General features: G+C 43.5%; 1 protein-coding gene across 1 annotated transcript; it reads right to left on the bottom strand.

Annotated features, from left to right (window-relative positions):
* Positions 1–5,413: 5,413 nt before the first annotated feature.
* Positions 5,414–26,233, bottom strand: LOC131414508 (cell cycle control protein 50C-like). The gene is made up of 8 exons (XM_058555515.1): positions 25,573–26,233; positions 21,696–21,806; positions 18,199–18,348; positions 15,306–15,407; positions 14,229–14,316; positions 13,694–13,834; positions 8,415–8,624; positions 5,414–5,652 (listed from the first exon to the last, which is right to left on the bottom strand). Exons 1-8 carry the CDS (start codon positions 25,762–25,764, stop codon positions 5,462–5,464), a joined length of 1,185 nt encoding a protein of 394 aa, XP_058411498.1. The 5' UTR covers positions 25,765–26,233; the 3' UTR covers positions 5,414–5,461.
* Between the last annotated feature and the right edge of the window lie 591 nt (positions 26,234–26,824).

Raw genomic sequence — 26,824 nt, 5'->3', positions numbered from 1 at the left:
GAACTTCTGAGTCTGTTGGGAAGAGCGTTAGACAAATTATAAGACTAATGGTTGAGGATTGGGACCAGTCTTCTAGCAACTGGGACACAAGAAATAATAGCAAGTGGTCATCTGTGGTACATGGTCATTTTATGGACTGCTGTGTTATCATCCACACAAGAAGGACAATGAAGAGGAAATGTATTAAGCTGAAAACTATAGGACTGCGCAAGAGATGATTGCTAACAGATTGTAAAGCAAATTACGTTTTGCTTCCACTGCAGTGGCCAGTGAATCAATTTTCTGGTCTGTTAGGTGAAACACATCTAGAAGAGTAAAATGGAAATAGTCATATTTTAATGTATTAGTATGCTTTTGACTGCAAGTAACAAAATACCCAGCTAAAAGTAATTGAAATAATGTGGGAGTTTCTTATCTCACAAAAAGGTCTCTAGAGGTAGGTGGTTCCAGGGCTGAATCAGTGGTCTCAACAATGTCATAAAGAATCCAGTTCTTTCCACCCTCCACTCCACTATCCTCAGTATGAAAACGTTTGGCCCTCAGACTTTTCACCTCTTGGTTGCAAGTCACATCTAACCGGGGAAGGCACGTCTACAGGGGAAGGCACGTCTAACCGGGGAAGGCACGCGTAGCGGGCAAGGCGCGTCTACCGGGGAAGGCGCCTCTACCGGAGAAGGCGCCTCTACCAGGGAAGGCGCGTCTAACCAGGAAGGCACTTGTAGGGGGGAAGACACGTGTAGCGGGGAAGGCGCGTGTACCGGGAAGGCAGGTCTGGCCGGGTTGGGCACATAAAGGGCTCCATCCTCATTTCTTTGTTTCATTTCTCTTTCTCTCCTCAGGTTTCCTTCTTCATATTTCAGCTTTAGAAGAAAGATAGAAATCCAGAACTTTTGCTCACTTTCCCTAAACAAAGGCCCTGCTTCTCTCTCCCCTCCCCACCCCATGTTTTGGAGTTCTGCAGCCCTAGTTTCCACAAGCCATTTGGAATCTCCCTGATCTCTCTAGAGAGTTCCTGACCTCAGACTGAGGAGTACGTTTTTATGGCAGTCCAGAGATGTTGATTATAAATAAGAAACTGAGAAATCATTATAAACAAAAAAGAAAAACATCAACAGGGTATAAGTCATTGTTGCAATGTTAGCCTGCACTAAAAATCATGTTTCAGGGGAGTGACGCTCTCTCCACAGAGAAGAGGGGCAGCAGGCGCCGTGCCTGTCTGTCCCGGCTGCTGGCTCTGTGAGCACCACAAGATGCTTCTTGCCACCAGAGCGATGACTTCAGTTTTTCCGTTCCAACTGCGGTGAGAATGAATAAGAAAACTGGATCCTGCCTCTGGAAGAAGGACACATGCTGCACGCTAATCAAAAGAGGAAGATGTGTTACAAGACAGCATTTCACTCCCCAGCCTTTGAAGAGTCCCTCCATCTGTGGGGGTGGCTCTGAATCACTGCTGGACCCCCACAGGCTCAGAGTGGGGATACTGCACTGATCCTTTGCAGGAAAGGCTTTTCCCCCTAAATGAGCTCCTCTTGCTGCTGAGTCACTGCAGTTCAAGTCTCATAATTTCACCTCCTTCTCTTCTAATCTTCTTACCAGAGAGCTATGTTAAGGGTGGGGAGTGGGGGAGATAAAAAAGGGGCCAGGGCTCACCCTAAAATGCATTTGACTAAGAAGTGCCAAAGAAATACTGCCCCTGCAAACAGGTGAAAGGAGAAAGCAGTTTTTAGAAACCTGGTTAATAGTATCAAAGACTTCCAAGGGCTGCACTCTCTCTGCCAACCCTTGGCTGATTTAGCAATGGACGCTGAGCCAGTCCTGACGGAGCGACCCCGGCGGAGAGCTTGAGTGGCTCCCCGGCTCCAAGAGGGGCAGTGGGCTTCCCCGTGTCACACCCAGGGAGAAGCCAGGAGAAACTGCACTGCAGACCTACCACTTAACGAACATCCAGGGACAAAAATGCTGACAACCACAGGCCGTGGCACTGTGGGATCCTGTTGGCCATACTGCAAAGGAAAACCACCAGCCGCTGTCTGAAGCTGGTTTTCTTTTATTCACATTTGGTTAATAAGGCCTCTACCACAAAACCAACCAGATGGAAAACCAGCCTCCATCAGGAAGGCTGCGGTGCAGGCTGGGAAGGAGGACGTTGTTGAGTCCGAGTCAGGAGGGTGTTATCACCGTGAACACCCGTGGACTTCGGTGCTCTGGGGTCACCCGGGGGAGCTGGAAGCCTGGTGCAGCCCCGAGGGAGCACTCTGTTTCTTCAGGGAGGCCAGATGGACACGCAGGAAACCAAGAAACCTACGTGAGGCGAGTGTGGGCCTCACACTCAACTATGTGGGCAAGTGCAAGTGTGTGGGAAGGACACAAAGGTCCGTGTGAGATGAGTCCCTCGAGGGCAGGGGCCCCAGCTGGCTCATTCTGGTGTCCTCAGCACTGTGAATTTGTCACATGAGGTAAGGGCTTAATTGGCAAATTTCAAATAAAGGTCAGCTCTACACTTTTATTCCCCCCTAATTTCATCCCACCCGATTTCATATCTGCCGTCTGTGCCCATGCACTTAGGATGCACACCTAAATGGAAGCCCCTCGAGACCCAGGACAGCTTCTACACAGTCACACACACACACTCACAGCTCCCACTGATTCTCATTTTTGTTCTTTGTCTCTCTTGATCTCACGCTTGCCTTTTCTCTCTCCAGAAGTGTTGCCAGGAGCTGGAGAAAGAGTAGACTAGCACCAGTTTCTCCAACCTTTCACAAAAGCACGAGGATGGAAAAGTGGGGTTTAGAAATTAGAAAAGTGGATTTAGATTAGAAAATTGGAAGAAGACAAGAGCAAGATGGTGGGAGGAGGGGGAGAGAAAGAAAACCGCAAAGCCCAGCTCCACTGTGGGCCGGGGGCTAACCGAGTGACGATGCTCTCCCCTGAACAGGGAGGAGGAGGCCGGCTCCAGACTTCATTGCAGGGTAAACCGCTTTGGGCTCGTCGACTCGTGGAGAAGCAGGAAAAAGGAACTACACATCTTCATTCTGTCAGACGTTCCGGCCACTTGTTTTTCTTGAATGGTTTAGTTTGTTGTGGATAAACTCATGTTTGTATAGGTCCTTTCCCTTGAGCCAACCCTAGCGCAGAGAGAAATGAGGAGGACTTTTCTGGAAATGTCTTGACGACCTGGTGAATGCAGACGCCTTCTGTGATGGCTCATTTTATGTGTCAGCTTGACCGGGCCGTGGTGCCCAGAGATTTGGTCAAACATTATTCTGGATGTGTCTGTGAGGCTGTTTGGGGATGGGATTTATATTTCAGCGGGTCGACCGAGTCAAGCAGGTTGTCCTCCCTCATGTGGGTGGGTCTCATCCAATCAACTGGTGGCCTGAATAGAACAGAAGACTGACCTTCCCTGAGCAAGAGGGCGTTCTCCAGTGGACAGACCTCCGGCCTCATCTGGTTGTCCAGCAGATGCCTTTTGGCTGCAACTGCAACCCTTTCCCGAGCCTGCAGCCTGCTAGCCTCCCCCCTCAGATTTTGCACTTGCCAAGCGTTCACAAGCACACGAGCCAATTCCTTACAATAAATCTCTTTATACACACACACCCCCTACTGTTCTGTTTCTCTGGAGAACCCCGATTACTACAGCATCCTACGCGCTGACAAACAAGGTTGAGATGTAGCAAGTGTGGTCACGCCTTTTTCCAGTCCGCACGGTGACTGAGGAATGTGGCCTCAAGGGGTGAGGGCCCAGGATCTGGAGTCCCTGGGCCTGGTCACTTGTGAGCTTTGTTCCTTCCTAGCCCTTTGCCCTGGGCAGGTCCCTTAAGCTGGAGAAACAACAACAGCTCAGATGACTAGAGCAGCTCCAACCCCGGTCTATGAGCTTTCTATTGCTGCTATAACAAACTACCACACACTCAGTGCTTAAAACAACACAAATGTCTTCTCGTGCAGTTCTGGAGGTCACAAGTCTCAAATCAAGGTGTCAGCAGGGCTTCTGGAGGCTGCAGGGGAGGATCTGTTTCTTGCTTTTTTCAGCTTCCAGAGGCTGCCTCCATTCTTTGGATCATGGCCCCTCCTGGCACCACTCCAACCTCTGGCTTCTGTTGCCATGTCTCTCCTTTTCTGATCCCTGCCTCTCTCTCATAAGGACCCTTACGATTGCCTTGGGCGCACCAACATAATCCAGGATGACCTCCTCGTATCCATATCCTTAACGGAATCACATCTGCAAAGTCTCTTTTGACGTATGAGTAACACTCACAGGTTGTGGGGATGAGGACTTGAGTATCTTTGCGGGGGTAGGGGGGGCATTATTCAGCCTTCCACACCTGGTCACCAGAGGTCACTGGTTACAGATGGAAGGTGAGACACGGGAGGGATCCAAGATTTCAGAGCTCGTACTTGAAACCATTTTGTTTATTTGGAAAGTACTCTACTATTTGGTGAATGCAGAAAGATGCAACAAAGAAATGCTTTCTTTGCTGCTAAAGAGACAAATACGTGTTGGTGCTATATTTTTCTTGAACAATAAAAATTCTGCTCCTCGAGCCATCACAGAGTAAAGCTTCCCCCACCTCAAAGAATAAAATAATACACACATGTTTTTAAAGGTGTAATATTCTGGTCATCTGGGTGCTCAGACTCGTGGGGCCTGTTGCCTTGGCAGCTGTACTGAGTTCTTCCTTCAGTCTTCTTCTGTACGTGACCTTGAGCAGGAATTCAGATCTTTTAAGGTAGATCCTAAGAAGCCCCCTCCACACACATAATTCTAGCATCATGAATCCATGTCATCATTTGCATTCTAGAATACGTCATCCCAATATAAGTTCTAGAATTGTTCTGCACCCTCAAATGCTGAGGACAGTTTTTAAGGCAATCAGTCACATTCAGTTCTTCCTTCTTGGCTACATGGATAACTTGAGGGAATTTTCTGGCTTTTCTTTTCGGTGTATTGCTGTATTTTGGGTGCTCAGGGCTCTGCCATAACCTTTGCTTGGTTTATCTTTAGCGGAGAGAACACAGTTTTGACTCCATAGAAAGGAGAGAACACTGAATAAATCAGTTTTCAAAAATCATCCTAATTGCTCAATTCAACGCACAACAAGTGTTGTTGGGAAGTCTGGAAGAATTTCAACCTGCCAATGACGACTCACCGTCTGGGTCTGATTGAGGGTTAAAAGGAGTCACCTCCTCTTGGGGGGGCCAGGCGTCCTTCCTTAGTCTTGTCTGGTGATGGCGCTCTCCTAGGCAGTCACCTGCTTCAGGCACAAGGGTGTCAAACAAATGCCTGAGACTTGGTTTTGAGCTCAAGGATGATTTATCTTCCCCATTCCAAGGACATTTTACTATACATCATTATGCTCTACCCCCATCCCACCGCCCCCCCTCTTTTGTCAGAGATCTTTGGCTCTGTTACTTCACTGTCCATTTCTGTGTTTTCTGCTTTTCTTTCTAAAGCTTGACGTTACTGCTGGGAGAAGAACATTTTCCTTTCTTTCAGCATCAGGTGAGCTGCCATCATGGAAAAGGTGGCCAGCCACGTCACGGCTCCGGTCACTGTGTAGGCGAGACCTAAGAAAAGGCTGCGGCCTCCGCTCCACGTCAGGGTGGAAAGAACAACTGATTTTTCTCCTCGGAACCTTGTTACTGGAAAGTCTCAGGAAAGAAGACCTGTTAAGGATCTGTCTCGGCACTTCTCTGCTCTGCCACTGTGTATCCTAAATATATTAGCTTGAACCATATAAAATTGCCTGTTTTGTAGGTAAAAAAATGGTTGAATATGCAATTTCATATGGTCTAATCTTAACCAAGCAGTACTCTGTATCTTGCTGGAATGAAATTGATTAAAAACAAGACTTCCTTCTACATAGTTGTAATCCACGAAAGAGATTCTGACACAGATAGATCTGAATGACTTACAGACAACTAAATAATGAACAAATATATCTGATTTTCTTTGGCAAGCCCAAGGAAATGAAAAGAATAAAGACAGGTTTTATAGCAAACCTAAACTTTTGTTTGTGAATCAGGAGACCCAGGGTAGGCTCAAGTCCTTCATGGGCTAAGGTTTGAATTCCTACCTCAGGGAAAATTCAAGAGGAGTGAAGAAGAAAAAAATACTGAGATAGATGGCAAACATTTTTAGTGGGTAAACTAAAGGTACTGCACTCACTTGGGTTTTGAAAAGGCCAGCGTCCCTCGCTGCTGGGGAAAGTGTTTGAAGTGGGTTTGCTATCGTTAGCATTTTAATGATGTCATTTTGATTATGCATGTGGCCTGAGGTTTTTAAACATCTGGTGCCTTTTGTAAACCAAACCAATAAACAAATAAAGGCTTCTCATAGCAACGGCACAGGACAGCAGCATTTCCCAGCAAAGCACTTAAAAGGCCTCAAATCTTTGGCAACATGCTATTTAAAGGCACAAGGAAAACTTGTTAGGAAACTAGTTCTCTCTCTTCTACATCAAAATTCCTCATTGTCACCAGATCCTTGGGTGCCACCACGACTCATCTGCCCAGTTTTCTCCCTCCCTCAGTTCCATTAAGAGGGTCTTTTCCTCACACCGAGAGCATCTTTTCTCCCTTAGACGTGGTAGGCAGTTCCCGCAGCTCAGGCTCAGTTCTCCTTGTGTATCAGCCAGGCGATGAGGCCGGGTGGGTAACACTCACACCAGGGCTCAACACAGCAGCACCAGCCTAGGACTGATGCTCAGGACTCAGGTTCTCCTGGAAGATTTAGACTGGGGAGTCATCAGCATGCAGATATGACTGTGAAAGGAGTCACCCAAGGAAAGCCTGTCTCCAGGGGAGAAATAGAGTGTCTTCTTTGTCTGGAACACGGACTCCCTTCCTCTTCCCCTCAGCCCCAAACTGACTGTCCTGCCTCGTGAGGGGAGCAGTATGTGCTGGGCTGTTTGCGTTTCTGGATGGCAACTGTAACTGCCTCACTTGTATACAGCAATCACAGACAGGGCTGATGGGATCAGAGGTCCAACTCGAGGAGCACTGTCAAGCAACTTTCAATCCCAAACTCTTTTAGTGGGGAGAGAGGGTTGCTGAAATCTTATTTAGAAGGTAACAGTCTGGCTTACTCTTTGATCTGTACTTATAATGCTGCATAAGAGAGAGAAATTTGTGGCTTTCATTTTCATAGAATAGAATTAGAGACCACGCTAAACAAATGAACTGGAGAGAAACTGTCCTCCTGGTCAGTGAACAAAAGGAGGCAACAGGCTGAGAGGCAGAGATGGTGTCACATGGCAGGGGCATCTCTGACTGAGGCATGTCCCCGCTCCCTTGTCAGAATGCAGATGTCCACACTCTGTTCTAGGATGGAAACATGGAGCAGGGGACTGGAACACAGGAGTTATTAACATCCCCAGGAGATTCTCGTTCAAGCTCCTGAGAGGTAAAGAAACTCAGGCGGTCGACAGTTCTGCATGAAGATCCTCTGGCCTGCTGGGGTCCCGTGAACTCCTAGCCAGTAGCTCTGAGATGCTTCGGGGGTGCTGATGCCTAATTGGGCTGACGTCTCAAAGCTGTGTACAAGAACTGGAAAGATCCTCCCTCCAACAGAATTCTGCCTCAGGGAGAATGAGGAAGAGACTTTAAAATTAAGTCTGAAGACCAGAAGTAGTGTAAACTGCATTTTAAATATATAATTTTTTAAAGATAGTGTTTGGTGCCATTTTGAAGTTAAGTCCTTTTCATTTTTAAATCAAGAGTTACATTTGTATTTTTAGATTAAGTGAAAAAATTGAGAATCTCCTATCAAAGCATATGTCTCCTAACTCGGACAGTACGTCCATAACCAAGGCACTGACTCCTCCCAGCTGGCTCCACACCCTTCGAGAGAGAGGGGAGGACAGAGAATCTTCAGCACTCCTGGTGGGGGAGGATGAGCTGGCCCTGCACCTCGAGGCCAGGGCTCCCTTGGTCTAGGTTACTTCTGCCTAGCAGCAAAGGCTCTACAGTCTCTCTCAGGATTAGTTATTTTTAGTCCATATTACAAATGTACTTCTTATGAAATCTCTCTCTCTTTGTTTCTGTGGTCCTCCATTTCATTCCATCCCATACGGCAGGCTTCTCCTCACTGTTTTAGATCTCTAGGCCCAGGGTTATTTATCTTTCAAGGGGACAGAAACATTCCTTCCCTACTTATCCATACCTACTTACCTGATATTAACTGTTATTCCTAAAAAAATAGTACACATTTGATGATACAAAGTGGAGACACACAGTTATATGGGGATGGAGTGACAGTATTACCTATATGAGAACTGTGTATTTCTTTTATATATATATATATATTTGACTGGAGAATAGAAAAGTATAGAATGAAATAAGTCAACAGCTAGTATCCAGATGGACACTGATTTTCCTTCATCGCCAGAAAGAAAAGTGGTATAAAAGGATACTGTAGGTTATGTTGAAACTATAATTACCAGCAGGCAAACCTTCAATAAAACACTGTGTTCGACTGAGTCGACGATACAGTTTTTTGAAAGTGGGAAAGGCAGCCGTCCGCATCCACACGATGAAGTCATCGTTGATGAAGCCATTGTTCCCTGGATCCTCTTCATCCAGTTCGTAGACAGGCTTAGGCCAGTATGGAGGCTTTGTGGTTCCTGTGGGAAGAAAATAATGGATGTGGTTGAGAAAAATTATCTACCCTCTTCAGTTTTCCTTAGAATGTAGAGAATGAAATAACTTTTGCATTCTTGAGGAAAGAGAATAGAAATTAAACTTTAAAAAAAAGTGTGTGTGTGTGTGTGTGTGTGTGTGTGTGTAAGCTACCTGAGTATGCAACCATGAAAAATAATGGTTACAAAGACTCTAAGGAAATGTGGGGGAAAATGCTGATGACACTTTCATACGGTTAAAAAATAGAGCAGAATATCAAATTACATGTATAGTATGTGTTCAACTATGTTAACTGCATATAAAGCATTGAAAACAGAGGTAGAAGAAAATGCTAATAGTGATTGTATTCAGTGATAGCATCATAGGGACTGCCTTTATTTTCTTTAACTTCGCTAATCAACTAAAGAGAGCAAATTAAAACAAGATACCATTTCATCTAAAAGTTGGTTACTATTTATTTAAAGAAAAAAGAATGACAACCATAGACGAGGCAGTGGAAATGGGAACTCTTGTGCAGAGCAGATAGACGTGTGGATTAACATCATCTCTGGCAATCTAGGAACATGCATCAAAAGCTTTAATATATTTTGCATACATTTGGGCCCAGAAATTCAACTTCTAGGAATGTAATCTAAGGAAATAATCACAGAAGTACGGGAAGACTGTGTTACCTAGATCTCCTCCACAGCACTGTCCCTGAGTGCACAAAGCTGGAAGCAAGGAGGAGGAATTGGTACACGGGAGGAGGTGCAGAACAAAGGCGTTGCAGGCCTGATCTGCAGCCAGGAAGCCTGGAGGTGCACGTGCTGTAGGATGCTGGGAGCACTGGGTGGGGGGCCCGTGTGGGAGATGAGCCTGCTGGGTTTACCCTTGTTCTTTACTGCGGTCCCCAACTCTACAGTAGACTCTTGAGGACTATGTCTTCCTCATCTTTTAGTCACTGGCACTTACTGCCTAGCACATAGTAGGGTGTTCAGGAAATGCTTGATAAAGGGGTGCGGGATTCCAATGAAAGCTGACAGGAGTTGATAATAAAAACCATATTGAATTTTAAAGAGCTAAACTATAAGAGGAAATTGTTCATTGAAGTTTTTACTTCCATAAAACTGGTTCTATTATTAGTAGGATTCAAAATGCTAAAGAGGGACCCATTCTTCCTCAGCTCTGACTACTGACTAAACTGTTTTCTCCCACAAGAGCCCCAGTCCTGCTTTCTAAGCATGGGCTGAGTTTGGTTGGATTAATCTGCTGAAGCATGTCTGTACACTCATAGTGCCTCTGTAAATAATCCTTTGCTGGACAAACTTCCTCTGCAGATATCGTGGAGCTCAACTATTTTGGCCCTTCCCAAGACTTCAATTCTGTTGCAAGAAGAATTTTGATAAAAATTGAAATTGCGTCTGGTGCCTGCCCTGTGGAGCTCACCCCTCTCTCCTTCAGCCAGAGCTCATGCCCGAAGGCAGTGTGTCCTACAGGCCATGGACATCCAGTTACCCAGGGAGCTTGTTAAAAATGCAAGCTCAAGCATGCCCTCCCCTACCCACCCCCAATCCCACCCCATCCCATGTCTTCAGAGGGTAAGAGAAGTGTGGTCTAAGAGACACCCACGTCCTTCATTTTCCAAGTTCAGTTGGGTTGTATGTATTCATCCATGCATTCAACAACAAGCATTTCTTGATTGCTCACTATGTATCAAACACCAAGAATACAAAACTGCTAAGATCTAATCCCTTTCCTCAAGGAATTCAGACTGAAGTGGGGGTGACAGGTATTTAAACAGATAATTACAGTATAATTGTTAACTTTTACAATAGAGGTAAGAACAAAGCGCAGCGGGAGATGAGAGAAAGCTGAGGACCTTTGTGTTACAGGCCTGTGGTTATGTGGTAAGACAAAACACTAGAATGTTGCCAAGTTCCTTTCAAAAACTAGGAATTCAGTTATAGATACAGTGACCATACATGCCAGTTTGCCTAAGACAGTCCCAGTTAATGTCTGTTGTCTATTATCCCATCCGATTTAGCATTTATCCCAAACAAACCGTGTACATATAATTTCATCCTTCCTGCCTGCAGCCATGGTCTTAGCTAGCAGTGTGTGAGATACTCATGTGCAGTGAATGGAGGGCTTACTTTAACACGTGCTTAATGAAAGATGACCAGAGACCCTTTCAGTCAAAACATAACATATCTCTGTGACCCTGCCAGCTGTTTGACATTCCAACCTGTTAGGCCCTGGCCTCTGTCTTGGCCTGTGAGATGCATGAAGCTGTCAGGCTACAGGTCAGTGGGAAGTGTGGGAAATTATAGGTCATGTTGTATGTACATGACGTAGGGTGGGAAATAGATGCTGAGTGGTCTTCTGAGAGTAGTTTGAACTCTCTCGCAACACTGATTTTGTTAATTATTATATGGTATAAACACATAACTATTTTATTGTTTCCTATTAGTTTATTTGCTAGTAAGTCCTTTTAGCTGGGAAGAGCTAAAAAATGGAATATGTATGTTTAATGTAAGATTAAGTGCAGTGTCTCAAGAAAGTTGATAAATGTGATACTTGCAATGTTGGTTGACATTTACCCCCCACCATGGGAACCATTGTAATGTCAATGACCGTGTGAAAATCATAAGACATAAATCTGCTGAAGAATATCAGAATCTAATTCAAAAGTTTGTGGTTATTTTTAAAAGAGTGTATCCAAAGATGATGCTTTACCTTGTGCAGCTAAGGAAGGTCCATTTATATATCATTATGCGAGCATGACTTTTCATTTAGATCAAATGAGTTTCCTTCTAGTTTCACTTTTTTATTAGGAAATTTCTTTTTGTTTGTGTAACCAAAGGAAAGCTTTAATGGGTTGGCTTCATTAGCACAAAAAGAACTTTGTAAACAGTTAAATGAGGCCAGTTTACATCAGTGTCTTTAGAAGCTTCAAATAGAAAAATCAGATAAGTTAATTATAATAATGGTTTGATTTTTTGGTTTGATTCTTCATGGAATCCAAGCAAAGCTTTTTGATATTCAATTTTGGAAGATAAAACCTCTGACATTATTATAAATATTACTATAAATTCAGTTAAAAAATTCAACAATCAAGTGTAAATTTTTTGGTTTTGCAGTGATAAAATAAATTTATTTGGTGGAACACAACATCAGAGTAAAGATAATGTTCTTAGTAAATAGAGAAATGTACTTAAAATTGGTTGTGGTATATACATAATTCACAATCGTATCCAAACAAGATACAGTATTTTATTAATCAAAAGAAGAGCTATAGTTGTGCAAATTTAAATATTCTTGCATATTCCCAGAGAAACTCAACTGCAAAATTTTTATGGCAACATGAATGTTAAACAAATGCTCTAGCGTGGCGGTCTATGTGGTCTGTATTTGCTACGCATCATCAACCAGAATTTTAGAAATATTTGAGCTTTTAAAGAATTATTTTGTATATCAAATGATATGTCCTATAATGATCCTGAACTTTTTTTGTAAATTAGTTCTCTAACTTTTGGCTGAATTTTGTTCAAAATAGTTGAAAATTTTAAATGAAGTATCTGAAATTCCAAAAAAAAATTTAGTTTTTGAAGATTTAGTGAATTGTAATTATTGAAAACCAAGCTTGCAAACAAGAAGATATCGAAATTTACCCCCCTAAAAGGAAGAGAATAATTGAACATATCACATAATGAGAGTTCAATATGTGAACAAGATTTAATTTTTAAATTCTATAATTATACTTTGGAATATCTCAATTTATGTGAAAACTCTTTTGATGGAGCTCCTATGTTCTTTTCTTTCTTTTTTTTTGTTTTTGGCAAGGAAGATTGGCCCTGAGCTGACATCTGTTGCCAATATTCCTCTACTCTGTATGTGGGACGGCACCACAGCATGGCTTGATGAGCGGTGTGTAGGTGCACACCTGGGATCTGAACAAATGAACCCCAGGCTGCTGAAGCAGAGCACGTGAAGTTAACCACTACACCACTGGGCTGGCCCTGGAGCTCCTATTTTTAATTGGATAAAATTTTCTTCTCTACCAGAATTAAATGAAATGAAGAAAGTCTAAGATTTGTAGCACCTAAATTTAGTAAAACATTCAAAAGAATCATAAATAAAAACATGTGAAGTAAAAAAGACAGTGCCTATAAAAACATTTGGGTTATAATACTAGCATATTTCAATACAAAAAAATGGAAAATGAGAATATCCTCCATTTAGTAAAATTAGCTGTGAGCGTAACAGGTATCTCAGCACCTATAGATATTTTCTCAATTAAAAAAAACATTAAAGTCAAAAGAAAAGAATCAATTAAAGGTGTCAACAATTTCAAGCTGAGTAACCATAAAATGCAACTTCAAAAAAGATTGCAGACAATTTTGTGAAAAAATTAAAAATAATATTTTAATAAAATATTTTTAAAAAAATTAAACAAAACAAATCCACTAAAAAAATACAGGGCATGTAATGAAGACAAATAGGGCCAAGAAACTGATTAAAGTATGTGACTATGTATCCAGAATAATTTTTCTGCTTATGTTATTTTTTAATGTTTAGATAATAAAGTAGTTTTCTTAAAAAGTTGGTTTAATGTACATAGATATATTACCTTAATTTTTGAAAAAACTGCATTTTTAAAATAGTTTGTAATAGAATTATTTTATAGGTCCTCCAATATGGTAATGTCTATTTACTGATCAATAAATAAAATTTTCAAATAAATATATGACTTTAGTTATTCTACTGCCCTCTTTCACTCTCAGAAGTGCACCAGTGTGGATCATAAAATTACATGGTCACCCTAATTATAGATGAAGCAACAACTTTCTTAAAACAGTGCCTTTTTCCTAATGGTAAGTTGGAAGGAACAAGGGCACCAATCATTTCATGCTTCTGATCAGTATGTGGTGGAGGTGCCCACAGGTAGGGAAAGTTGGAACAAAGAGGAAGTCAACAAAGAAGTCAAGAAGGAGGAATCATAAACATCCCCCACATATAAGAACCAAAGTTTCCATAAACAGATAAGAATACTGAGCTAATGTATGGCTCTTACCTGCAAATGCACTAGAAAGATTATTGGAACTGGGATTCCGAAACTTGACATACTTATCTGTCCACCATGTAATTCCACTCCTTAGCATTGGGACTTTGATATGTATAGATGAATTAAGGTTGTATGAAAGAATAATGGTGTCTGTAAGGAAATTAGAAATTGTGTTACAGACACAAGCAAGCATTTGTGCTACCCTTTGAAGTGCAGAACCAGACACAGTTGAAAAATAAACCTGAGTTTTAGCAGCCTCTCAACAGGCCTCCATGCCATAGAAGCTGGAACCACAAGACTGTTCTTATTCTTGCCAAGGCCCCAATTATTGAAAAATACTTTTAAGCTCCATTTAACTCATGTTCCTTAACTACTTCAAATCTCTGGTATGGGAGAACTTATTTGCAAATGAAATACCTTAAGTCAGTGGACAATGTATATGAAATTTTTTTAAAAACTGCCACTCAGCTGTAGATCTTCTGGACATTTAGGTGGTCACACACATATGAAAGGGTACATGATGGAGACAGGAAACGTCACCTACCATTGAATATGCTGTTGGCGATAGCACCGCAAGGAGCGATGGGGGTCCCATTGTGGGACTCTCTGAACGGAGCACAGCTTCCAACATCCTGGATGCAAGGCGACACAGGAATGAGAAGTGGTTTTGGTAAACTCTCTTAGAATGCTGAAAGTGAGAACACTGGCAACGTAAATCTACCCACATTGACTTATTGGCACAGACCAAGATTACGGACTGCTACCTGTTTGTCCCAGGTTTCTGGCTCACTTAGACTAGGAATTTTTGTGTTTTGGAGATGTGTGTGTGTGTGTGTGTGTGTGTGTGTGTGTGTGTGTAGTTTTTTTCTTCATTAACAAAACATTGCATACCAAATATGTCTGCAGCAAGGAACTTTATCTTGCTGGCTGTGCTAAATATCACACTAAGCCTACAATGGAATACATTTTTAAAAGATTTTTTTATTGAAGTGTAACATATTCCAAAAAGTATACAAATTGTGAGTCTAGAGCTAGATGACTTATCACAGGGAATCCACCCACCAAACTACCAGAATATATTTTTAAAAGGGTGGTTGCTAAAAATCACTTGGTTATCACTTCATATACTAATGTCAGTGTGGAAAAGGTTTCCTTCTAGCTTTTCTTGCTAGCATGCTGAGTATCATCTATCAAGAGTAAAATTTTATAATCCTAGGTCTAAAAGGATAGTCCATTAAACCAAAGGCTTTTATTCAATCAAGTAGAGCTCAATTTCCTTCAGTTTGGCTGGACTGAAAGCCCCAATTATAGGAAGGACACTGGTAGATATAGAGTGAGCCAGACTGAGACCAGACACTCAAGGTTACACTCTAAGTGGGTGGAGCATGGAAGGCTAACCTTTAGTTGGAGGAGATTCACACTCCTGCTCTGGAGGGAAAGTGCCCCTTCTCAACAGCAGTCATCCTGAATACCAGCCCTTCAATTTATGCAAGAATAAAATAAGCATTTCCGTCTTGTAAAACCTTAACTTCTGAGTTTACTTTTATACCCTCTTTTAGACTGAAAGATCTACCTGGTTTAAAAAAAAAAAAGTATTATACCAAATGAAATAAAGCCTTACCTTTACATCTGTACCCAGCAGTTGGCTATTACTTCTGGATAGAATATATCCATAGAGGTTCTGATAGAAGCCATACAATTTGTAGTACATATAAACATTACCCTGTATGGGAGAAAAGCAAGAAGTAAGAAGAGAGTAAGAAAAACTAACTGGAGTATTAATAAACATGGACAGCATTTTTTAAATATAAAAAGTAGTACAGAAAAAATTGAAAGTTTCTTTATTTCAAACAGAAACCCAAGAAATCATTTTTAAAAATTACATGTTGAAAAATCCTATTCTATACAGAATTATTTAAATAACTAAATAACTTATTTTTAATATTTTTGTAAGTGCTACTGTGCTCCTGCCTTGAAATTTTTTTATAACTAGACTTTGTATTTTCGATATACAAAATTCGATTTTACAAATATTGCTATTTCCAAGCAAAACTAGGAAAAATGCTTTGCTTAGGGGTAGTAGTAGGCATCAAAAGTCCTGTGACCTCAAAGCAAATCCACGACACGTCATTTAAAATTGGAGCCCTTGACCGTGTCCAGTCGCCTGTGCACACTGGGCACGGGACAGGCGTGAGACCAGCCGCTTGCAGGCCAGGTCCAGGTGCTTTGTCTTTCATCCCTGGGATCTAGCACAGCACCTGGCACAAGGTAATTGCTCAAGAAATGGTGAGCCACTTGTTATGGACAAAAAGATGGAATAATTCACTGATACCAAAGAAAGGTGATTTTCGCCTTAGCAATAAATGGCCCTGTTGCCATGAGAGACGCGCCTTTTCGTGTATGCCACTCTACGAGGCTGCCAATCACAGGCTACCATCACGCTCTACCTCTCCCGTGACATACCAAGGCCCTGGAAATTCTCCAGGCAGACTTGATACAGATTTTACTAACAGCACATATCATGCAAATAGAAATGTCCAATGTAGCTGTTTATAATTAACATACTACTTACCTCCAAAATAATGAAGGCCTGCGTCCAGAAATACGAAGGCCTAACTTTTATTAAGTGCTTTCCATGTGTTAGGGGCTATACTCAGTGCTAGAAATACATAAGTATTCCTTTACAATTCCCCGAGTCAATTGATTTTCTTATGCTATCCAAAGCCAGCATTTTGGAAAGGCTTTGGCTTCACTCTAAGGACATTTAAGAGGATGAGTTTGGAAAATGGGAGCTGGAAATAACGGTCATGGTAAGAGTGGCCAGTTACAGAAAACAATAAACTAAAGACATGAGTCCCTTGTAAGAGAACAGCCTCTGGAACACTGAGAGGGGGAGACGCTGGGCCATGACAAAGAGGCAGGCTGCAGCATCACCAACGGAGAGCATGGGTGTGAACACCAACAAGCCGGGCACAGCGGGACGACTGATTACACTTCCTCACCCACAGAGGGAAGCTCTACGGTTGACACTTAACTATAGAAAATAGGAAATCCATGGACTGGAATTTACCACACATTTTCTTGGAAGCTAAAAAGAGAACTCTACTTACCCAAAGTTATCTATTCATATAAATGACAATAAACAGGCAGAGAACACTCACCACACCAGGGACCGGAATGTTTTAACAATCTCTTTTCAGTGATTCTTTGTCCAAGATTTAGCTGAATAAGGCCTCCAGGATTATCATCTTTCTGAAGACTCCTGGAGGCACCGTGCCCTTGGTGGTGTTCCTTCTCTCTCAATTCAGTGGCACTGCGTGCAGGCAGAGTCTCGCCTTGACTCGTCGTCCAGCACATGTTATGTGTGCTGACCGGCGAGCCGAAGGCCCTGGGGCTGCCTTGAGCGGTTTGGTTGGATTTTTACAAGAAAGCCTTTGCCTGAAAGGAATGGTTACCAGCTGGTAACACTTCATTTGCTGTTAGGGTATCAAAGGGCACAGACAGATGGGAACTGAAGCCCTTTAAGATTTTATCTTTTGGATTTTTTCTTCAAAAATTGAAGCACTCTGAGCCTCCAAGAAAGAACCAACCCTGCCTACACCTTGATTTCAGACTTCTGACTCCAGAACTGTGAGAGAATAAATTTCTGTTGTTTTAAGCCAAAAAAAATTAAGTAACACTAACTTTTACTTTGGGGGGCAGCATGGTGAGATGAGGAAGGCAAGAAAGGGCACAGCTGCAGAGAATTAGAATTTTGACCTACAATAAAAGAACACATACATAAAACCTCCCCCACTGACTTTGTATAGATTTCACTTACAACCCAAGTACAACTCAGTAGCTTCCTTATAATTTATACCTGACTCATTCAGATATAAGGATTAGCACTAGCCATAATCAGTACAGATGTATTCAGAATATTACTGATGCCAACATGCTTTCGTCTCGGATCAAAGGGGAAATAAGAAAGAGAGACATAAATCCAGAGCTTCCTAGAGCATGAAGCCATATAATTGAGCACTTTATCTTTCCCTTCTTCATTTAATCTTTCAGCAAACAATTTCTATTTTTTTTTTTTTTTTTTTTTTTGGTGAGGGGGACTAGCCCTGAGCTAACATCCAATGCCAATCCTCCCCTTTTCTTCTTGAGGAAGAGTGGCCCTGAGCTAACATCTGTGCCCATCTTCCTCTACTTTATATGGGATGCTGCCACAACGTGGCTTACCAAGCGGTGTGTTGGTGCGCGCCAGGGATCTGGGCGTGCGAACCCTGGCCCGCTGCAGCGGAGTGTGCGCACTTAACCGCTTGCGCCACCGGGCCGGTCCCAGCAAACAATTTCTGAGCATCTACCATGTGATATACTGTGCTGTGCACCATGTAGGAAGCAAAGACTCATATGTTCATACAGTAAACATTAATTGAGCACCTATGGTGTGCCAGGCATTGTTATAGGTCTTGGGATACAACAGTGAGAGACAGACAATAAATAACGCATATAACAAACCCTTAATTTACACAGTATGTTAGAAGGTGGTGAGCACTATGGAAAAACTGAAATTCCAGCAGGTAACAAGGATCGGTAGTGCAGGGTGGGTGAGTAGACAGGTTGTAGCATGAAACAGGATGGCCAGTGCAGGCCTTATTGAGGTGGGAATGAGCCAAAACCTGAAGGAGGTAGGGGAGTTAGTCAAGCAGTTATCAGGTATAGGCAGCAGGGCAACAGAATGCCTGACTTGTTGAGGAACGGGGAGTCCAGTGTGGTTGGAGCGGGGGTGAGGAGAAGAGAATGGAGGGATCAGGTCAGAGAAGAAATAGGAAGCCAGATCCTGTAAGGCCTTGCAAGGACATAGGCGTTTTCACTGAGTGGAAAGAGGAGCCGTTGCAGGGATTTTCTGAGCAAAGGAATAACATGGTATGACTTATTCTTTAAAAAGTTCACTCTGGCTGCTCTGTTGAGACATGGATATGAGCAGGGAGACCTGACAGGAGGCTACTGCAGGAATCCAGGTGAGAGGTGAACGTGGCTTGGGGAGGTGGGGAGAAGTGGGCAGACTCTGGTATATTTTGAAGGTAGAGCCAACAGGATGGATTGGATGTGAGCTGTGATAGAAGGAAAGGAGTAGAGAATGACTCCTAGGCTGTTGGCCAGAGCACCAAAAGGATGGACTTGTTTTCAGCTGAGATTGAGAAGTCCGCAGGTGGAATAGAGCTTTTGCGGGGAGGGGGTTGCAAGGGGGAGAAGTGGATATCAGGAGTTCAGTTTTGGAAATGTTGAGCTTCAGATAGCTATTAGACACCTAAATGGTGACATCAGGAAGGCAGTTGGAAAGTCAAGCGTGGATGCTGGAAGAGAGGTTTGGGCTAGAGATATAAAACAGAAGGTTGTCAGGAGATGGCATTTAAAGCCAGGGGGCAGACGCTGCTTCCAAGGAAGTGAGTGCATACAGAGAGGAAAAGAAGACCAAAGACTAAAACTTAAGTCCTGCAGATCTCAACACAAAGAGTCTGGGGAAAAGAGGACGAACAGCACAGGAAGCAGAGAAGGGCAGCCTGAGAGATGGGGGGAAATCCAGGATTGTGTGATTCCTGAGAGCCAGAGAAGAAAGTGTGTCAGGGATGACGGGGCGACCACCTATGTGCAGTGAGAGACAAGGCACGAAGGACTCACTGCTGGACTTATCCACGTGTGAGTCACTGAGTGTTGGGGGAAAAGCCTGATTGGAGTGGGTTTGAGAGAGAATGAGAAGAGAGGAATTGGAAATAGCAGGGATAGACAACTCTTTTGAGGAGTTTTCCTGCTAATGGGAGGAAAGAAATGAGCAAATAGCCTGCAGGGAAATTGGGCAAATAGAAGAGTGTTTTTTTCTTTTTTAAAGATAGGTGAAATAATATGTTTGTATGCTGGTGGGAATGATCCAGTAGAGAGAAAAGCTGATACAAGAGGCGAGAATGATGAGGTAAATTCTTATAAAGGCAAGAAAGGACGGCATCTCTGCACAAGTGGAGAGAGAAGCCTTCAGATAGGAGCACGGATAGTTCACCTACGGTAACAGGTGGGAAGGTAGAGTGTGTAGTGCAGACACTTGTGCGTGGGTAGTTGTGGAGTAGCATGGAAAGTGTGGTCCCTATCCTCAGGGAGGTTCCTATAAGTAGAGGAAATGAGTCTACGTACAGGATACTACACAAGCGATTGTAAGTCCATCAGAAGAGTGGAAACAGCACTCCCAGGATACAAATGTGGACAAATTCTTGCTGGAGACATGAGTGAAAAGGAGGCTCAAGGAATGGTTAGGGATAGTAGGGGCTTAAAACAAGTAAGATCTTATAGGAGACAGTGAGCAGGGACTGTCTAGGTGAAAGAACAGCAGGAACATAGAGAGTTGTACCATGGAAAAGCAAGTTGGCCAGTTTGGCAGGAGTACAAGGTCTCTCCCAGTACAAAGAGAGAGAGTTGAAGAGGTAACTGGGCCTCAGATGGTAGAAGAGCAATCTGGAAGAATGCTTTCTCCGGGAGAAGCCAAAGGCTAGAAGTGCAGTTAGGTAGCTCTGAACTAGATCAGTAGGGCATGAACTGGGCAACGCCAAGAGAAGGGAGGGGAGGGGTGGTTGGGAGAGACCAGAATTGGACAGCGCCCATGCCTCAGAGCTTGGATGAGAAAGGAGCGGGCAGGGTAAAGTGAAGGAGGAAAGTTTTGAGTCTTGGTGATGGGATCGTCACCAGACGGGAAGTGAGTAGGGTTTTTCAGGAGATGGTGAGTCTGGTTCGTGACCAGCTGCGTTTGAGGTGGAAGCAGGGCCGTGAGGTGGGATGCTCAATGGGAAGCTCACAGAAGGCCTGCCTGTACTTAGATTCACCCCATGCAGAGTCATCCATGAAGGGGAAGGAGGGGGACCAACCAGGTCAGGGAGGAGGACGCTGTCGGGGGAGAGGTACTGAATCCAGAGGACAGGACAGGACATTTGGGGAGTTGAAGGAAACACGTTTTTCATTTGATTAAGCTTGACTGCCAGGTAAGAGGCCCTGCAAAGGCACCTCTGGGATCTCCTGCTGCAGGGAGTGTCACTGAGGGGTGGCCCCAGCTGCAGTGCCTGAAACCATCCTGTGTTTGCTTCAAGGCCATGCTTCCCATGGCCATGCCCAGCCCTTGGCTGAGCACAGCAGGAATGCTGGGACAGGCTTCTTTGGGACTCTCTGTCCGCCTTGCTGGAGCTTTCTTAAGAACACACTGCCGTCTAAGACCTTTCCTCCTCCCTCCCTCCTTCCCTCCCTCCCTCCTTCCTTCTTCCCTTCCTTCCCCTTCACAGGGGTCAGAGCTGTGTTGTGTTCTGACAGCTTTCCCCTGCTTCCTCCGGCTCCCACCCCATTTTCCCCCACAGACAGTCCTCCCAGTAAATCTCCTGCATGTCTAATCCTGTCTTGGCATCTGCTTCTCAGAGGACCTGGACTAACACGAGACTTTAATCAGCCCAAGAGCTGGGACTTCTCTTAACATTTCTTTGGCATTTCTCACAGTGCCTGACAGCCAGGCCAAGAGTCACCTTAGGGATTAAGTAATTGCATACGTAGAATGACTTGGGGAGACCCAAGGAGAGCCCCGCCAGGTGTGTGACCCCTGACACTAACTCACTGAGTGACCTTGGCCAAGTCACCTAACCTCTCAGCCCATTAATTTTCACACTATAAAATAAGTGGTTAGAGTCAACGATCTCTATGGTCCTCTCCGTGGGTCTTAACATCTGATTGATGTTAAGAATTAGGTTACAAAGTTGGGTAGGTAAAGAATCTGGAAACTTAGACACAAAGGAGAAGAATAAAATTCCAAAGGGAAAAACAGAGTGGGAGAGTCACGCATGGACTCACCTTCGTCAGATTTCGCAGCCCAGCACTGCTTTACTCTTTGTATTTGTATTTCCAGTTTCGGGAAGGATTTGGTGGAAATCGTGAACTTACTGCCAAGTGAACAGGAGTAGATCAGTATATAGCCAATTGGAGGCTCTTGAATTTCACTTACCTGCATTGTCTCTGGAATGTGAAAGGGAATAGAGCAGGTGCATTCTTTGTCAAAATTCACGGCATTTTCCCGCAGTTTTGCACAATTTGCACAGATTTTTGTGTAATTAATCTGTTAGGCAGGGGAAAGAACAATTACTAATTAAAAAGTTACATGAGTACATATGTTCAAGTTCAAGTCCTGAGTCCACCAAAGTCTTCAGGCTCTCTGGGTCAAGGGCATGGAGTCTGGGACTCGACTAAGGGCAGCGCCCCTCCAGAACGGGAGTGTTCTGAGGATGCTCACGAGCAGTGGGTCTTCTGATGGTCTTTCATTTGGGGACTTGGCAGCATTTTGCCACTGCCCTGGGATTCAGTGTTTCTACCGCAAATTTAGGTAAGCTGTCGTGATGAGGCCTTATGCCCCAGTCAGGAAGAGGTGTCACTAGGAAAGTATCGGTCAATGACTCACGAGAATGGGGCTCACAGCCTGAGTCTAATTAGCTTTATGGGGAAGGCACTTCACTGTTTTTCCATTTTATTGTATGGAAAATATTTATACTAATGAATTCTTCTGCATGGCATCTAGACGAAGTTATTAAAAATGACCAAACATAGAAAAAGAAGTTTCCAAAATGTAGGGTTATTGATGTATACGGGCTAATTCTGATTCTAAAATGTTGTTACATTCAGTTTTTTAAAAGTTAAATTCTGTGAAAAATGGTATAGTGGACTCTTTAAAAAAAGGTAGTGTGTCTCAAATAGGCAAATCCTGTGAGCTGTGGCTGAAGGACTCAGTCATGTGAAGATAGAGCTGGAAGAAAGAAGGAAGGCTCAGTGAGAGAGGGCACAGAGGCCATGCAGTTCCCTCGTGCTCCAGGAAACGCTCGTCGCAGGGGCCCAGGGGCTGTCATGGGGAGCTGCCTGCCGTGGACTGCTTCTGCCTTTCTTGCACTGTGTGGAGAGTAACTAGAAGATTATGGGAATGGAGGAGGAGGAGGGAAGCAAGCAGGTAGCTCTCTCCTTGCTACTTTCCCAGTGGGATTAGGATTCTTTGAGAGAGAAGACTAACAAAAAAGACAGAAGGAATTGTGAATCCTTGGAAAGCCACTGGGAGTTTTGAAGCCAAATAGGTAAAATGTTAGTACTAAATTCAAGATTAGCCAAAAGGTTATTTAATTGTACTTAGATGCTTATATTTACTTTAAAAATTCTTTAAAAATGTGGCAAGGCTTAAACTATTATTTTGGAAAATACTGATGCCTTTTCTGTTAGTGAAACCGCATTTTTTTGTTGTTGTTGTTGAGGAAGATTAGCCCTGAGCTAACATCTGTTGGCAATCCTCTTTTTGCTGAGGAAGACTGGCCCTGGGCTAACATCTGTGCCCATCTTCCTCCACTTTATATGTGGGACTCCTGCCACAGCATGGCTTGACAAGCCGTGCGTAGGTCCGTGCCCAGGAGTCAAACCTGTGAACCCGGGACACTGAAACAGAGCGGATGAACTTAACCACTACACCACCAGGCCAGCCCCGTGAAACTGCATTTTAATTTTTAAAAAGCATTAAAGAGTACAGCTGTATTGTAATTGAGAGCTAGCACACTGAACTGTGACTGAGACTGGGGTTCTAGTTTGGCCAGTCTCTGACCTTGAGTTACATACTTAACTCTAGGGCCCACATTTTGTTCATCAGCATCATTTTGCCAAGCAAGTAGTTGATCCGTGAGGTCACTGTCATAGTATACATTCTACTCCATGGATGCTTGGAGTTCTGTCAATGCAGAATCAGGAAAAATGTGTTTCATGATCAAATGATTTTTGAGTAGATGACGTCTAAGTTGCTTCCTAGCTCTAAAAATTTTGAGGAAAACATATCTCTGATTTACTATCTACCTCATGACAGCATCCTCAATTTGCTGCTCGAGTGGCCTTGTAAACCTATAGCTTTAAAATGAGAGCAAAGACCATAGTCTGCTCCTCATAGAATTTTGGAGAGGCAGGAATTATCACTCTTGCTTAAAGAGAACTGCAAAAAGGGCCCTTCCTTGTTGTGCCCCAGGGCTAAGTGAGAAGAGGAAAGCCCACTCAGAGCTCTTCTACCAGGTCTGTGCTTGCTCACACTGGCCCGGGGTACCACTTCATCTTCTCACACAATGTAATGAAGCACTTCCATGTGCAAAAGGGAATCACGCTCCCTAGGTGGTTTCTGGTTTTCTTGGATAAAAGTAAAGTGTTAGAAACAGTCCTATCTGAAGTGACTAAAAAAAAGTCAATTGGAAAATCCCCCTAACATCATGATAAAAGCATTGTTGAAAGTTGTTTGCAGAGTGGCTTTAGTTGTCCATGGAGGGAGGTCCCCTCACCTGCATGAGGTGACACCACTCAGAAATGGCTGCCTCTTAATGGAGGCTGCGCTCCACAGTGGGTGGGGGTGGGTAACCAGAGGGAGGAAGCAGGGAGGACATGGGAAGCGAGGAAGAACCAGAAAGAAAGGGGTTGGTGAAGAAGGAAATAGAAAAGCAGATAGGATGAGCTGTTTGTGGAAATGGTTATCAACCTAGTAAGCCAATTACTTTGTTAACCCCTTCAACTAGGCAAGTTTAATTTCCTCCTGCCATTTTGCCTCTGCCCCCTGGTTGGGCCTGGTTGTTTACAGTATCACACTGGAGGACTCAAAAGGACTTAGGAGCGCTTAATTCCTGGGGAGATAAGCTGCTAGGAGCAGGAAATATAAGTGGAAGGCAATAAGGCAGTATGCATTGGTAGGAGGAGTGGGACCTGAAATGACATTTTCCTTTTTGAAGTCCTCACTATTTGCCCTAATCCATTCTTTCAATAAGTGTGTGCCTATTATGTACTGGGCAACGCGCAAGGAAGGGGTTGTGGAAATGGTGAACAGGCCAGCCACGGCAGAGCCCTTTGTTCTTACCACACATTATCTTATCTACTCTATCATTAGTTCATTGAGAGCAGGAATCAACTCTTACTTATCTTACTCGTCTGCATACCCAACAGAACTCTTAGCACTTCCAGATACTCATGAATGCGAAATCAATGTTGACAGACTTGGCCTTCATTGTAATTTTGCCACTAGCCATGTTGGGAGAGGGAACAGACCAGCTTTCCATGGCTGCCAGTCGTACAGTCTGGGATGTCCATTAATCTGCTCTGAGCTGGTTTGAGTGAAACATTTACTTAATTCATTAGACTGAACATGGGCATGGCGAATCTAGCCATAGACCAGCTCTGATCTCCCCTCCCCAGCCCAGCTTCTGGGATTCTCATCCTCCAACAGCTTGTTAATCAAATTGGCAAAAGGCTTGTGACTGAGGGGGGTGGGGGTGTGCCCTTAGCTTCAGCTTTTCTCACTCTGAGTAGAATTCGGTTTATTTAGCTAAGTATCCTTAAACGGCCATAAAGTTAGGGTTCCTGCTTTTCTTAGATTAAAGTGATGATCTCAGAGGGAGTTCATTTGCAAAGGGAAAGACACAGTGCTTGAAAGTAGGGCAAAACTGCAGCCCTGTCTCTCCAGCTCTTCGCTCTCTTTATCAATGTGATTGGCGGCGTCTGGCATTTGGCCTTGCCTCTCCTTCTCCCACCTCTGTCAGTTGCTTGCTCAGGCCTCTGCCAGCATAAAAAGCTTGACTTTGCCAGGCCCTGTAAACAAATATGGCTGAGCTGACCACTGTGAAGGTGACTGTCCGCAAGTCAGAGGAGCGATGAATAAAGCCCCCACCCAAGGCTCTGCCACCATCTGCACCTGCCAGCTGAAAAAGGGAGGCTCCAGTCTCTTCCAGCTCCCTGTTGAGGGTCTAGGTTCTCAGACTGACCACTCATTTAGAGTCCCAAAGCTGAAAAGTCTTAGAATTTGCTTAAAAAAAATGTAAGATGGGACAAACCTCTATTTCCTTGATGCTCTTTGCAGACAATATAAGGATGATGCCCACGCCAAGGCAGAACACTCCTGTGGCGAAAAAGCCAGAGAGTACGCCGGTGGCAGAGAGCTGCAGCCGGTACGCCGGCAGTTGCTGCTGCTTCAAGGCAGTGTTGTCTGGCAGTCTGGACTGGCAACCCTGGGGTGTCGTCTTCATTGGGGGCCTGCAGGTGACTGAGATAGACTTTTGAGACACTTATTATTACTCACAGTAATACCACATAATGTTAATGTTAAGAATTACGTGAACTTTCCTTTGTAGTGGCAAAGTCTTTCTGCTTCCTGGAATTATTCCTTAACCAGACCTGATATTTAGCAGGAACATAGCTTTCTTCAATCAGCTATTGCTAGGTATATTTTCCTCAGGCTCAAAAAACTTATGCTAAATGCCATGCTTAGGAGGAATGATCCCCAGCAGGGTCTCTGTAAACCAACATCTGGTGACACTGGGGAACAGTTCCAATGGGCTATGGGATGTGGGATGTGGTGACTACTACAAGGCAAGCCCTTCCTGAAACGGGGGAAATGGATTTATCTGTAAGAACTTGCCTAAATCCTTAGAGATTAATACAAAAAATAAAGGTGAGGGCTGGCAGCTTTTTTTCCGAATGTAGCTCTCCCCTAATATGAATATAAACTAAGTTGGAAAAATGCTCAGATTACAGCTAACTTTGCTATTTGTGATAAGGAGGAAGGGAGAGGCAGGCAGAACACAGATATCTAATCTCAGTAGCTTCCGATTTTTCCATCCACAAGAAAGACTCCAGTAGAAAATGCATACTAAAAACATTTCTTCCTAACCTTTTCCCAAGCCCATGCTTTGCAGTAGCCCAAATGAGGTGAGAGAAAGGAAGAGGAAGCTAATCCATTAAATGTTCAATATTGCAATATGGTATTATTGGTTTGGTTTTGGGTTTTTTTTCACTTATAAGAAATCTACTAACATCATTTTCACTCAGCTGTTAGTAATTACTTCCTCTTTTTTAAGATGCAGTTCAAGATGTAGAACTAGGGTTTTTAAAAAATTAGGCAGCATGTGAATTTCTACTCTTCCTATTTTGTTAACATTAGGCAGAGAAGCCATGTTGGCCTATTTTTGTATTAAAGAAGGCAACGACTTTGGCACATCTACCTTGTTTAAAAGAATACAAAATAAATGCTACTTACACTAGGTTGTTTCCAATTCAGAGTCAAAGCTTCCCACTTGCAAAATTGGA

This window comes from Diceros bicornis, chromosome 15 (assembly GCF_020826845.1).
Source record: "Diceros bicornis minor isolate mBicDic1 chromosome 15, mDicBic1.mat.cur, whole genome shotgun sequence".
Lineage (NCBI taxonomy): Eukaryota > Metazoa > Chordata > Mammalia > Perissodactyla > Rhinocerotidae > Diceros > Diceros bicornis.
The sequence above is the reverse complement of the archived record's forward strand: the minus strand, read 5'-3'. Positions and strand labels throughout refer to the sequence as shown.